General features: G+C 40.7%; 1 protein-coding gene across 9 annotated transcripts in view; it reads right to left on the bottom strand.

Moving 5' to 3' along the window:
• CTPS2 (CTP synthase 2) overlaps positions 1-15,361 on the bottom strand; it is a 114,475-nt gene extending 99,114 nt beyond the window's left edge. For 3 of the 9 annotated variants that reach the window (XM_081564730.1, XM_081564734.1, XM_081564738.1), the window contains exons 1-3: positions 15,165-15,361; positions 9,274-9,478; positions 3,676-3,846 (exon numbers count right to left, since the gene is read on the bottom strand). In XM_081564730.1, coding sequence (XP_081420856.1) covers positions 3,676-3,846; positions 9,274-9,439 — 337 coding nt within the window. In that variant the 5' untranslated portion in view covers positions 9,440-9,478; positions 15,165-15,361. Of the gene's footprint in view, positions 1-3,675; positions 3,847-9,273; positions 9,479-14,988 lie in introns of all 9 variants that reach the window. The other 6 variants (XM_081564729.1, XM_081564733.1, XM_081564737.1 and 3 more) reach the window with 3 other exon arrangements.
• Between the last annotated feature and the right edge of the window lie 86 nt (positions 15,362-15,447).

Raw genomic sequence — 15,447 nt, 5'->3', positions numbered from 1 at the left:
AGCATGCCCAGGCCAACTCCTTTCTGTGAGGACTGGGTAAGTCAGCTCTCCCTCCACGTGGGCAGCACAGGGACTCAGATTCCAGGTCCAGGTTTGGGACCTTGCCCTTTCCCTAATTTTGGGAGGTGACTGGTATGAGGCAGCAACTCTCCGTCCCTCGGGTTTTCCCAATACATACACTTGGAGGAAAACTGTTAGAAAGCACAGCTGTATCAATAGTTGAGATCTAAGCCACACCATCCAGTGTCAGCAGTAACATAGCTGATCTTTTGAGCTCCATCTGTCCAATTTCTTTATCTACTTCTCACCTGCTTTTCAACCTGAAGGTGATTTAAACGGGGTGGGAAACTAGCATCTTTACCCTACCATGCAGTTCAGTTCAGTTCACTTCAGTCGCTCAGTCGTTTCCGACTCTGCGACCCCGAGGACTGCAGCGACCAGGCTTCCCTGTCCATCACCAACTCCCGGAACTTGCTCAAACTCATGTCCATCCACTCGGTGATGCCATCCAACCATCTCATCCTCTGTTGTCCCCTTCTCTTCTTGTCTTCAATCTTTCCCAAGATCTGGGTCTTTTCCAAAGAGTCAGTTCTTCGCATCAGGTGGCCAAAGTATTGGAGTTTTCAGCTTCAACATCAGTCCTTCCAATGAATATTCAGGACTGATTTCCTTAAGGATTGACTGGTTGGATCTCTTTGCAGTCCAAGGGACTCTCAAGAGTCTTCTCCAACACCACAGTTCAAAAGCATCAATTCTTTGGCGCTCAGCTTTCTTTATGGTCCAACTCTCACATCCATACATGACTACTGGAAAAACCATAGCTTTGACTAGATGGACCTTGGACGGCAAAGTAACGTCTCTGCTTTTTAATATGTTGTCTAGGTTGGTCATGGCTTTTCTTCCAAGGAGCAAGCGTCTTTTAATTTCATGGCTGCAGTCACCACCTGCAGTGATTTTGGAGCCCCCCAAAATAAAGTCTGTCACTGTTTCCACTATTTCCCCATCTATTTGCCATGAAGTGATGAGACTGGATGCCATAATCTTAGTTTTCTGAATGTTGAGTTTTAAGTCAGCTTTTTCACTCTCCTCTTTCACTTTCATCAAGAGGCTCTTTAGTTCTTCTTTGCTTTCTGCCATAAGGGTGGTATCATCTGCATATCTGAGGTTATTGATATTTCTCCTGGCAATCTTGATTCCAGCTTGTGCTTCATCCAGCCCGGCATTTCGCATGATGTACTCTGCATATAAGTTAAATAAGCAGGGTGACAATATACAGCCTTGACATACTCCTTTCCCAATTTGGAACCAGTCCGTTGGCCCATGTCCGATTCTAACTGTTGCTTCTTAACCTGCATATAGATTTCTCAGGAGGCAGGTAAGGTGGTCTGGTATTCCCATCTCTTGAAGAATTTTCCACAGTTTGCTGTGATCCACACAGTCAAAGGCTTTGACGTAGTCAATAAAGCAGAAGTAGATGTTTTTCTAGAACTCTTGCCTTTTTGATGATCCAGTGGATGTTGGCAATTTGATCTCTGGTTCCTCTGCCTTTTCTAAATCCAGCTTGAACATCTGGAAGTTCACGGTTCACATACTGTTGAAGCCTGGCTTGAAGAATTTTGAGCATTATTTTGCTAGCATATTCCCTACCACATAGGAACTTATGAATACAAGGGGCAAGGGTTGCAGAGGACAAAAGAGAATAATCAGAATTGTTAGGTAGGAAGTTAGGCACGAGCAAGAGGGGTGGTCTAGCCGAAAAGGATGCAAGCTGATGTCTAACCCCCAACCCAGACACACCAGGAGAGCTTATAATATGCTACAGAAATAACCACAGTGGCTTCTCCAACTCTAGCACATGTGCCCTTGATGCACAGCTGTGTCCTCAAGTAAGTGTAGGCAGCTAGGAGTCCATTAAGGGTTCATAAATATTCTATACATACATACATCTGATCATAACAGACTGAATTATGGGAAAGACATGCACAATACAGCCTGTTATTATGTAACTTGCAACTGTCAATCAGCCTTGTGTGTATACCAATTTGCATTCCCTTTCCTGATTGGTGGTGGCTCCAAGCCCTATTTTGCATACGGCAGAACCAAGAGGAGACAGGGTGTATAAAAAGGGAAGCCAAGTGGGAGTTATTGTCACCCCTTTGCCGTTGGTCTGCTCCCATGTTTTGGGAATGTCTGCTTAATAAAAGAACTGTCTGTTTCCACTAGAATCAATCTGATATTTTGTAGAAGTAAACCAACCTGACAGAAACAAGTGACCAATAGAAAAGATTGGTGAAAAAAGTCATCATGTTGCCCTCCTGTTCAATCCCATGTCCCTTCCCACCGCTATTCTTCAAAAGGAAGTAATCATCATCAATGCAAAGATTCAAGAAAAAAGTAGAAAAAGAACATATTAAGGACAGACAAAAATTGACTCAGATCTACACCCAGTCAGATATGTGATAAACACTCCCTATGGATTTCATAAATAAAAGCTAAAGCGAGAAGGATAAAGAGGGCAGAAAGGGGGGCTAAAGGAAACAATGGCATTAGTAAAAAAGAAAAGACTGGTGAAAATACAATCAGGAACATGGAGGATAAACTTGAAGTTTGCATGGTGACATGGTAATAGACACCATAGTGATCATTTTGAAATGTATAGAAATATCAAATCACTATGTTGTATAACAGGAACTAACATAGTGTTGTAGGTTGTGAAGTTGCTCAGTCATGTCCAACTCTTTGCGACACCATGGACTGTAGCCTCCCAGGCTCCTCTGTCCATGGGATTTCCCAGGCAAGAATAACGGAGTGGGTTGCTATGCCCTCCTCCAGGGGATCATCCCAACCCAGGCATCAAACCCAGGTCTCCCACATTGCAGGTGGATTCTTTACCGTCTGAGCCATCAGGGAAGCCCCATAGGTTAGTTGTAGGTTAGTTATACTTAAAAAACAAACAGGGAAAAAAATATATCAGATTTGTGGTTATGGGTTGGGGGAATGGATGTGTGATTGTGTGCTCAGTCATTTTGATTCTTTGTGACCCCATGGACTGTAGCCCACTAGGCTCTTCTGTTCATGGGATTTTCCAGGCAAGAATACTGGAGTGGATTGCCATTTCCTCCTCCAGGGAATCTTCCTGACCCAAGGATCAAACCGGCATCTCCCTTGTCTCCTGCATTGCAGGCAGATTCTTTACCACTTGAGCTGATGAAAGCAGACAAAAGGTACAAAATTTCAGTTATAAGATAAATAAGTACTAGGGATGTATTGTACAGCATGATAAATATATTAATTATATATATTAATAATTAACATGGTTCTAAGTTATATAAGTTAAAAGAGTAAATCCTAAGAGCTTTCATCACAAGGGAAACAATTTTTGTCTATTTCTTTAATTTTGCATCTATATGAGATGATAGATATTCACTAAAGTTATTTTGGTCACCATCGTATGATGTCAAATCATTACACTATACACCCTAAACTTATACAGTGCTGTACGTCAATTATATCTCAATAAAATTGGAGATGGGGAAAAAGAAGGAAAGAAAAGAACAGAGGGATTTGAGGACTGAAGCTTGTAAAGCACAGGGACCTCCTCATCTTTAGGTCTATTTTAAGCTGAGTGTGAGTGCTCAGCCAACAGGGCCCTCTAGTGTTTGTGGAATATAATACCTTGTACTGTTTTCCCCAGGTAATCGCCACGCCTCTCTTTATTGATCACGTGTTGATATATCTTCCCAGTAGTGATGTTGTTGTCTTTATAAAGATTAATATCCAAGAACCTTTCATAATTTCCAAGGTCTAAATCAACTTCTCCACCATCGTTTAAGACAAACACTTCACCTGGGATAAAAAGGCAATGTAAAAATTAAAAATTTGCTTCCAGTAGATTATTTTCCAAAGATGAACACAATATGTTAAAAAGCTGGTAAAAGACATTTATAAGCCATAGTCTATCACTATTTCCTTATTTTAATGGGAAAATTGAGTAATTCTAATCTACCCATGATAATGCATTAGAAAAATTCTAGTATTCTATAATGGTAGTTTTTAAATGCTTACTGAAATTCTGTCTTCAAGATTTAGCTTTTCCAAACTCATCATATACCATATCAAAAAGGGACTTTCAAACAGCAGTTTTAAAAACAAATAGCAACTGACTTCGAAGCATCAGTATCCTAGACTCTGAAATTGGCATAAGAAAATTTTCATGGACTCTCATCTTGGGTAAAGACACTGTTAAACAGACAGCGGATGAAAAGCAGAGCCTCCATTAGCCCATGGGGCAACTTGGTGAAACTGAGGCCAAAAAGAAAGTGAGCAATAAGCCACCACCTGCACAACAGCACCGTCGAGAAGGATATAGATGAAGACTTAATCACGCTACAGGCACCTGTGGTGACTACTGGTTATGCGTCTGGGTCTCCAGTGTTACTTAAGGGCATCAATTTGGAAGACAATGTCCTAACGCCACCTTGTCAGAAATGAACCTCTCCCTGATTAATAAAATTCTATCATTTACTTCTATTGCTAGATGTTCACAGCATAAAAAAAAAGGAAGGTTGGCTAGCTTCTGAACCTAATCTGAAGCCTTTTATGCTCTCATTTATGTATTCTTCATAAGGTACCAGTGTGATCGGAAAGATCTCTAATTTTAAAGACAAAAGAACAAAATAACTCCAATATTTTGTATTTCCCAAATTCCATTTCTAGTTCAAATTCTACTTTCCAATATTTATCAGGAATCACCAATCTACGGGAAAGTCTTTGATCATTTTAACTTCTGACAAATAGGGGAAGATCTCTGAAATCTCTTAGTTAATTCAGGCGAAGTCCAGTTTGGTAATAATCCAGGTATACAGCAAAGGTCTTGAAATTTTAGATTCTTAAATTTTAAAAGTATCTATTAAAAATTTAAAAGTATCTATTATGTTCCTAGGAGAAAAAGAAGGGCTTCCCAAGTGGCACTAGTGGTAAAGAATCCGCCCGCCAGTGCAGGAGAAATAAAAGACGCAGGTTCGATCCCTGGGTTGGGAAGATCCCCTGGAGGAGGAAATGGCAGCCCACTCTGGTATTCCTGCCTGGAGAATCCCATGGACAGAGGAGCCTGGAGGGTTACAGTTCATAGGGTCACAAAAAGTCAGACATGATTGAAGCAACTTAGCATGCACACAGAAGAAAAAGAAAAGCTGTAGATCATGTCTTCAAAAAGCTTTTTTTTTAAACTTAATGGAATTATAATAAAAATTCCAATGTTTTTTTTTTAACTTGACAGTGAAACTTAAGTTAATTTGGAAGAAAAACATGTGTGATTACCAAAATAAAACACACAAAAAAATAAATAAAAATAAAAGCCCTTATAAAATAACAATGAGTACAGGAAGATTGAAATATACATGTATATATATTTATATATTTCAATATATACAAATATGAAATAAGATAGCACAAACAAATTCTACACAAAACCAAAATACACCCAAAAGGTCCCTATTACATAAAGGAATTTAATATATGATTAAAAAAAAAAGATACCATTACAAATCAAAGTAGGTAAAATACACAGAAATAAACTTCAAGAAATGTATAGGACCAATACGAAGAAAAGTTTAAAATTTTACTTCAGAGACATAAAAGCAGGTATGAATAAAATGAAAGCCACTTATAAAGTTTCTGAATAGGCCAGTCAATAATTTCAGTGTTTAATTCTTCCCCAAATTAATTCATAAATTTAAAGGGCAAGTTTGATAAAAGGTCTCTGAAGTTAGTCTTGAAGACAACTAACATTTTGAGGTAAAAAAAAAAAGGAGAAAAGGCATAATGGGGAAAGTTCTGACCTACTTGATAATAAAAAGCTATAGCTATTAAAATGGGGTGTGTGTGTGTGTGTGTGTGTGTGTGTGTGTGTGTGCATGCATGCTCAGTTGTGTCCAACTCTTTGCAACTTCATGGACAGCAGCCTACCAGGCTCCTCTCTCCATGGAATTTCCCAGGCAAGAATACTGTAATGGGTTGCCATTTCCTACTCCAGATAATATGGTGGGCAGGAATAAACAAAGAGATCTGAACAGAACAGAATAATAAGAGAGAAATTTAGTGTATATTAAAAGGTGGTATTTCAAATCAATGGAGAAAGGATGAAATCTTTGATACCTGTGATTACGAATAGTGACTAACCTCATCTTCATCTTTCATCAAATTAAATTCCAGATGTATTAATATTAAAGTAAAAGCAAATGGTGGTGATCATTTTGAAATCTATGAGTGTTACGTGCTAAGGCGCTTCAGTTGTGTCTGACTCTGTGCGACCCCGTGGACTGTAGCCCGCCAGGCTCCTCTGTCCATGGGATTCTCCAGGCAAGAATACTGGAATGGGTTGCCATTTCCTCCTCCAGGGGATCTTCCCAACCCAGGGATCGAACCTGCGTCTCTTATGTCTCCTGCATTGGCAGGCAGGTTCTTTACCACTAGTGCCACCTGGGAAGCCCTTGAAATGTATAAAAACATCAAATCACTATGTTGTGCACCAGGAACATAGTGTTATAAGTCAATTATACTTCAAAAGCAAACTCATAAAAACAGAGATCAGATTTGTAGTTCCCAGAAGCAGGGGTGGGACTGTGTGGAATTGGATGAAGGCAATCAAAAGGTACAAACTTCCAGTTTTAATATAAATAAGTATTAGAGATATAAATGTAAAACATGATAAATATAATTAACACCACTCTACGTTCTATATGAGAGTTGTTAGAGCGTAAATCCTAAGAGTTTTCATCACAAGGGAAATAATTGTTCATTATTTCTTTAAGCTTGCATCTGTATGAGATCATGGATATTCACTAAACTTATTGTGATAATCATTTCATGATGTATATAAATAAAATCATTATGCTATATACCTTAAGCATATACAGTGCTGTATGTCAATAAAACTGGAAGAAAAAAATAAAGTACAAGCAAATGAAACTCTAAACATGCCAGAAGAAAATACAGATATTTAAATATTTCTGGGATGGAGAAGCTAACAGGTGACATCAAAGGCAGAAACCATAAAGGAAACAGTGGATACATTTAGTCACATGAACAGTAAAATGAAATTTATCAGCAGCAAACAGAGGTAATATTAAGACAAACTGAAAACAGGGTAGAAATATATTCATGTGGTAAGTATAGGTTAATATACTCTTCACAAAGTATTCTTGAAAATCGTTTTTAAAGATCCAAAGGAAAATTGTCATAACACACGGCGTTAGTCAATTCTGCTGCCTGCCAAACAACCTTAACATCTCAGCAACTTATAAAACATCTATTGATTTCTCCCTCATGTGACGTAGGGGTTATGGGTCAGTTGTGAGTCTACCCTGTGTCTTCTTATTCCAGGACTTAGGTTGAAGGAGAAATCTCTCTATGGGGCAGGCAGCTCGAACAGCAGAGGGCAGAAACACAAGACGGACTGAGCGAAATCATGCCATCGCATATGCTTCAACAAGGCATATGTCATATTCACTAAAGCCCTACAGGGCAAAACAAATCACATGGCCAAATAAGGTGACCGACCTCTCTGCGTTGCCCAGGAGTAAAAGTATTCCCAGGATTCGGGACTTTCAATTTCAAAAGCAGGGAAGTTCCAAACAAACCAGGAAGAGTTCATTATCCTGTGCGGCCAAAGGCCAAAGTCAGTGGGGCGTGGAAGTTTACTCACAGAAGGAAGTTGGGTGATGGTTTCAAATAAATATATGATTTACCATAGACTCGAATAAGCCATTTCACCAACAAAATGAAAATCAAAGAAATCTAAATTAACATAATGAGATATCCAAAAAAGGTTTGTTTTTTCATGTACTCTCAGGTTAGTAAAGTTTAAAAAGAATAGTATTCAGCAAAGGTATAAAGAAAACTAAAAAACCTGAAAAACATATCTACCCACCAAATCAAAAATTCTGTACCTAGACATTTATGTTAAAAAATTTTTTAAAGTTTCTTGTCACAGTGTTGCTTATAATATCAATAAATTGGAAATGATTTCCTATTATTGTGCAGATTCTATGCAACCTTTAGAAGTATAGAATCTATTAAAATGTCTTCAGGATTAACAGGTACACACTACTGTACGTAAAATAAGCAACAAGGATCTACTGTATAGCACAGGAAACTATATTCAATATCTAGTAATAACCTATACTGGAAAAGATTCTAAAAAAGTGTGTGTGTATGTATATATATATATATATATATATAAAGGGAATGGCAACCCACTCCAGTATTCTTGCCTGAGAAATCCCATGGATAGAGGAGCCTGGTGCACTACAGTCCATGGGGTCAAAACAGTCAGACATGATTTAGTCTGACTAAACCACCAAACCACCACCATAATGTATAACTGAATCACTCTGATGTACATCTGAAATATTGTAAGTCAAGTATACTTCAATTTAAAAACTAGTTTGACTGTAAGATTCAGCTCATTTAATGTTCAAAAATAAGCCAACTGATCTATGATGTTGGAAGACAGGATAGTGGTTACCCTGGTCATTTCAGATGGGGAGAAACTGGAAAGAACATAAAGGGGTTTTCTGTTTCTTGATTTGGGGGCTGTTAACACAACATGTTCATTTCATCAAGTGGTACACATATGATTTATACACTTTCTTGCTTGTATGTGAAAAGTTTATAAGGAAAGTATGTAAGGGCTTGTGCCTTTTTAAAAATAATTAGTAGAGAGAATTCCCTGACAGTGCAGTGGTTAGGACTCCATACTTCCAGTGCAAGGGTACAGGTTCAAGCCCTGGTCAGGGAACTAAGATTCTGCAAGCTGTGCAGTGTGGCCAATAAATAAAGAAAAATAATGAGTATATACATAAAAATTTCAACATTAATAACAATTATTCCAAGTGGTGGGAAATGGATGATTTTTATTCAGGTCATTTTATATGGTCAATATAGTCTATATTGTCTGATTTTTTTTCTTAACAATAAAATGTTGAGAAATATATTACCTTTATGATAAAAAAATAATAATAATCCACACTACAAAAGGTACAGTGAGAATGGTATCCTCACATACTGCTTTCCAAAAGTGTGGACTAATTTGGAATGTCATCAGCAATCTGAAAAATGTATCAATAACCATGAGAACCTTCACAGATCCATAATGATCCAGCAACTCTACTTCTGGAACACTATCTTAAAGAAATTACCCAGATAGAAGAAAGAACTGCAATTTGACCCAGTGCTTTATGGGGGCGGGGGGGGAGTGGTTCTCCCTCATACCGTGCTCATAAGGTGAAAAAGTGCCTGCATCGATGTTTATATAGGGGTCAATTTTGATGGCAGTCACTCGGAGTCCACATGATTTTAGAATCGTCCCAATACTGCTGGCAATGATCCCTTTACCGATGCCCGAGATGACCCCACCAGTGACCAAGATGTACTTCATTGGCAGAGGAGTGGCTGGGTGCCAGCACCCAGGTATAATCTGAAAGGTAATAAAATTAATGGTCAGGGAAGAGAAACATGTTCTTTAATCAGTAAAGTAGAGAGTGTGTTGAACCAAAATTTCAAAAGCCCACAGCACTTTTTCTATCTAAGTATTTGAAACAAAGTCTTATCGTCTAGGTTTTTCTTTCATGTCAATATTCAGGAAGCTGTGGATACTTTCTGCAAGCAAAATGTCTGGCTCCACTACCCTGATGTTACATTTACCCCAACTTTCATGTGACAAACTTCATCAGAAGAAGCCAAAATTCTCTAAGATTCAGAGGCATAGTAAAATGTTTAAGAGATCAGGCTCTGTAGTCAGATCTGTACAAGCTGTACCTGTTTCTTCATCTGTGAAATGAAATAAAAAGTACCATTCCTTTGGAATATTATTCAGCACTAAAAAGAAATGAGCTATCAATCCACAAAAAGACATGGAGGAAACTTAATGCATGTTACTAATTGAAAGAAGTCAATCTGAAAAGGCTACATACTGTACGATTCCAACTATATGACATTATAGAAAAGACAAAACTATGAAGACAGTAAAAATATGAGTGGTTTTCAGGGGTTATTGGGCAAGGGTGAATAGGAGCACAGAGTGTTTTTTGGGGCAGTGCAACTATTCTGTTTGATACTATAATGGTGGATACAGGTCATTATATATTTGTCCAAACTCACAGAACGTATAACACCAAGAGTGAATTCTAATGAAACCTGTGGACTTGGGATGATAATGATGTGCAGGTTCACTGACTAACGAATGTTCCTCTCTGGTTCAAGATGTTGACAACAAGTAACACTGTGGTTATGGGACAGGAGGTATATGGGAACTCAGTACTTTCTGGTCAGTTTTGCTGTGAATCTAAAATTGCTTTTTAAAAAACAGTCTATTTTTTAAATCAATATTCAAATAGGCCAACATTTTAAAAAATCTTGCAGGTGGTTGTGAGGATTAAATGAACTAAGGTATAGATCAGAGGTCAGGAAACCAGGGCCCACAGGTCACATCTGGCCCACTATTTTTGTATGGTCCCCAAGCTAAGAATGTTTTTACATTTTAAATGACTGAAAAATGATCAAAAGAATATTTCATGACACATTAAAATTAAATGGAACAAAAAAATTATATGGAACTCTAACTTCAGTGTCCATAAATCAAGTTTCATTAGCACACAGCCACACCCATCATCTACATACTGTCTATGTTGCCTTTCTGGCTACAATGGCAGAGTTGAGGAGCTGGGAAAACAGAGACCTCTGGCCCACAAAGCCTGAAATATTTATTATCTTTCATGGAAAATGTTTGCTGGTATCCGGCTTAGAGGGGGTCAAATCGACTCCTCTATTAACATGTTGCTGTTGTTGTTCAGTCACCCAGTTGTGTCTGACTCTGTGACCCCATGGACTGCAGCACGCCAGGCCTCCCTGTCCCTCACCATCTCCTGAAGTTTACCCAAGTTCATGTCCATTGTATCGGTGAGGCCATGCAGCCATCTCATCCTCTGACGCCCTCTTCTCCTTCTGCCCTCAATCGTTCATCAAGGACTTTTCCAATGAGTCAACTGTTCACATCAGATGACCAAAATACTGGAGCTTCAGCTTCAGCATCAGTCCTTCCAATGAGTATTCAGGGTTGATTTCCCTTAAGATTGACTAGTTTGATCTCCTTGCTGTCCAAGGGACTTTCAGGAGTCTTCTCCAGAACCAAAAGTTAGCTACTAATGTCACTATCAATTAATAATAAATGTATCCTCCTTAACTAAGCATGTGGAACACTGAATCTGTTCCTTACCCATCCATTTCATCATACAGAAATATTCAAGCAGGGAAAAAAAAAAGAAAATATTATGTCATAAAGAATTTTATTTGACTTTGCCGCTGCTGTCTGATCCAAACCCTCTTGTTTTAAAGGCAGACAGGGAGTCCACGAGCTACTTGGTTTTCTCTATTCTGAGTACTATTGTTTTTCTCTTGAGCATTGCCAGGGGCTACGCGCCTGTGCCATTTCACCATGCATGTGAAGGTGAGCCTTATAGTCCTGGCAGGCCAACTGCCAACAGAGTGAAACTATTAATATAAAATTGCAAGTCATAAAATTTTTTAAATAAATTAAAATTTAAAAATTCAAAATAATTAGAAATTGCAAGTACAAGAAAAGACAGTCACTAGCAAAAACTAATAACTATAAATCCCACTTTCTACTGCAACTCACAATTTTTTTAAATACCTGGAAGTTAAGTGTAAGTGCAATCAGGTAGGAATAATTTCAGTTCCCTGTTTATCCTATGTCTGTCGTCCCCAACGAAATGCCCATTCTGATTTTGTAGTTTCCTCTACTTGCAAAGCGAACTAGCTTAACTTAAACAATGTAGAGTTATCTCACCTCAGAGCTGTGAGTTCTTTTTGATCACCATCAGGGTGAGTAGACTGAAGTCATCCAGCATACACAAGTCCCATCCCAAACGGCTTCCATAAGTCTCTGGGCCTGCCTTTCTCTACACACTACAACTGATCACATTCAATGTCATCGTTCCTCTTTACTAGCCACCTGGCCATCTACCCACTCACCTGAACTAGATTTAGCCTACAAGATTCTCAGTCCAAACCCAGAATGCTCCTTCTATGGATCCAAAATGTATCTAAATCTTCCTCTTACCCCTCCTACTAGCCCAGGTAGTTGGTAGAGTGGGAATTTCATCACAGTCTTCCGTTACTCATCCCACTGTTGATTTTTTTCTATTTTGATTAATGCCCCTCCTCTGGAGTCAGACAGCCCAAGTTCAAGTGCTGACTCTGTCCCTCACAGCTATGACCCTGGGCACTTTCTCCAACTTTTGCAAACTTTTATTTTCTCCACCTGGGCAGTACACAGAAATAATACCGGTGCCTGCCTTATAGAGTTGTGTAGGCATTTCCGAAGAGAGCACCCAAGTGCTGAGTGAAGGTTAGCTCTTATTTTTCAGAGCCACCTACGCACTGATTCAGTCAGCTAACAAATGTTTATTGAAAATCTGTTAGGTAGGGGAGGAAAATCTGCCACCCCAAAAATGTGCCTCCTTGGCATGAGGATTAATTTGATTATTTTTAAGAAACAAGGACTCAGTAAGTCTTTCTTTTTTACTGCCCCCCCTTGCCGCCTAAGGAATTTAGATAAAGAACCTGTTCCCAGAATAGAGCTATCACCAGAGATATGGATTGGCAAAAAAAAACTCCTTCAGGTTTTTCTATAACAGTTGATGGAAAAACCCAAACAAACTTTCTGGTCAACCCAATATTTTCAGAGACTATGAGCTAGATGTAGTGTCAGAAACTCTTTGAGATCAGAATCTACTCTGGGTCCCACTGTCTCTGCCTGGCCCAGCACACGTTTGTTTAGGGAAATATTTGCCTTTCTGTCTCCAAATTAATTGCCTTCTTCCCTCTTCAAGTCTTCCCAAAACACTACCTCCAACATCCTCTTTCATCTTGAGCTGAAGGTGCTATTAAAGGCGAGGGTTTCAACCCTTTTGGCAAGTGACTCAGTTTTCCTGAGTCTCTCTCAAGAATTATTAAACTTTTTTTTTTATTTTCTCCTATGAATCTGTCTCATGTCAATCTAATTTTTAAGTCAGTCAGAAGAACTTAGAAGGACAGAAGAAAATTTTCTTCCTCAAGGACAATTACATGCTTGATGTGTTCCCAGATCCTGTGTGTATGGGGGTGAATGTAAAATCAAGGTTCCTGCCCTCCTGGTTTTCACCTTTCCTGTGGGATGAAGGGGCAAATAAGCGGCACTGTAACTACCTTATTCCAGCACTGTCACACTATTAAAATGACTTCCCATTTGTAAAAGTTAGCAACATGGAAAATGGCCATAAAAACGGAAGAGTATTCATGAGAAGGTACATTATGTGGTTGTCAGAAACCCTAAGACTCTTTCATGTAAAATATGCTTATATTATAAGCATTATATTATCTATTATATAAGACATTATCTCAACTGCTTTTTAAAATTAAGACTGCTCAAGTCACACTAAAATGATACATTTTAATATATTTAGGTGGTTGGGTTACAGGTAATTATCAGTTTTCCACATTTTCAAAAGCACAAGATAACTGTTTAAGCACATCAGATATTTTGCAAAGCTCTTTTTGAAAATGTAACTTAAAAATAGAAAATATAACTTAATATCAAGGAGACACCTAGTCCTTTCCATCTCTTTTAAGCAAACAAGTAAGTTTGAAGCAAAATTTTAAAACAGTAGAAAAAGTAGATTCTTCACGCTCCTTCTAGAATCAGTACTTTTTTACTTTTGTGAATTACATTAGTTACATTGACTCATACGCAGTGAGCAGAACCAACTGTCTGTAAAATAGGGGTGTGTAGAGCTGTCCGCTATCCAATAAAAACGTAACATTTGTGTAATTTTAAATTTTCCAGTCGCCATATTAAAAAAATAAAAAGAAACAGATTAAGGTCATTTTAATAATATCTTATTTAACCCAATGTATCCAAAATACTATCATTCAACACATAATCAACGTAAGAATATTTTGGTGAGATAATTTACATCCTTTTTTTTTTTGGTACTGTCTTTCGAAATTAGGTGTGTCTACTCAAAGCACATCTCAGTTCACACACTTGCCACATTTCCTGCTCTCAAGAGTCACATGCTGCGAGTGGCTACCACACTGGACAGCGCAGGACTAGAGCAACTGAAAAAAAAAAAAACATCAGAGGCAACAAGAGACACCTTCTCGATGACGGCCATTTAGAAAGCAGTCAAAAACAAAAGAATACTTACTGAATGAGCCCACTTTATGGAAATTCTAGAACTGGCAACACTAAGTTCTGATGAAAATCAAGGGGTGAGGGCGGTTGTGGATTGACTGGAGAAGAGCACGAGGGAACTTTCTGGAGTGATGGAAATGATCTAGGTCTACGTTTGGGTAGTGGTTACGCAGGTGTATAATTTGTCAAAATCCCTTATCTGCACACTTAAAATGGGGGCATTTATTGAATGTAAATTAGGCAGCATATGTGGAGAAACTGTTGCAGAAAGAAAGCTACGTTGTAGCAGCAGCAGACTCGGGCTCAGCGAGCCCTAACCAGCTAGGAACCGGGAAACGAGAGGGTCGCGGGGCGGAGGAGGGGACAGAAAGGCCCTCTCCCTCGGCGCTGGGCTGCACTTCCGCCAGCGCCATCTCGGGGCTCCCGGGGCCCGGGAGAAACCGGGCTAGGGGCGCGGCGGGCCCCGGCGCCCGATTCCGAGGCCAAGTGCGCGCAGAAGCGCCGCCTGGGGACGCGGCGCTCCGGAGCCCGGGCCGCTGGCCGCCCCAGGGCGAGCTCGCAGGGCCCCGGCCCCGCCCGGCCGCTGTCGGCCCGCGGGCAGAGCGCGCGGGGTGCCGGGACGCGCGCAGCGGCCGCCCTCGGAGGGGACAAAGGCGCTCGGCCCCACGTGCGCGCCGGGCCTGGGGCGCGGGCAGGCGGGCGGCCCCGGCGCGGAGGCCCCGGCGGGGGATTACCTGTGAGCCGGCGGCGCCGAGGACGGCTGGTGGAGCCGCCGGGCTCCGCCTCAAGGCCTGCCCGCGCTCACCTGTCGGCTGAAGAAGAGGCAGCCGCCAGGGGTGTCCCGAACCGCCCTCAGGTCCCTCCCGCCTCCCGCGCGGGCCTCGGGGTGCGCGGCGCCCTCCTAGCCCACCTTCCCCTCTCCGGCCGCCGCGGGCCCCGCTGACTCACTCCGGTGAGCTAGGGGTTGGCACCCGGGTTTGTGCCACGCTCCGAAACAAGCGGCCCAAAAGCGAGTCCTCTGGCGCCGGCGGCTTCCCGTCACCCTCCGCCCTGGACGCACTCGGCCCCAGGCCTGGCTCAGCCCCGGGGACTGCCCCTCCCCTCCGCGCCTGGCTGAGCACCGGCACCTCGGGGACGCGGGTGAACGCCACGTCCCGGCGCCCCGGCCCCTCGGCACGCCCAGAGCCTGCTCG

This window comes from Giraffa tippelskirchi, chromosome X (assembly GCF_054371585.1).
Source record: "Giraffa tippelskirchi isolate mGirTip1 chromosome X, T2T-mGirTip1v1.2.pri, whole genome shotgun sequence".
In the NCBI taxonomy this organism is placed as follows: domain Eukaryota; kingdom Metazoa; phylum Chordata; class Mammalia; order Artiodactyla; family Giraffidae; genus Giraffa; species Giraffa tippelskirchi.
This window is presented reverse-complemented; position numbering and strand designations above follow the sequence as displayed.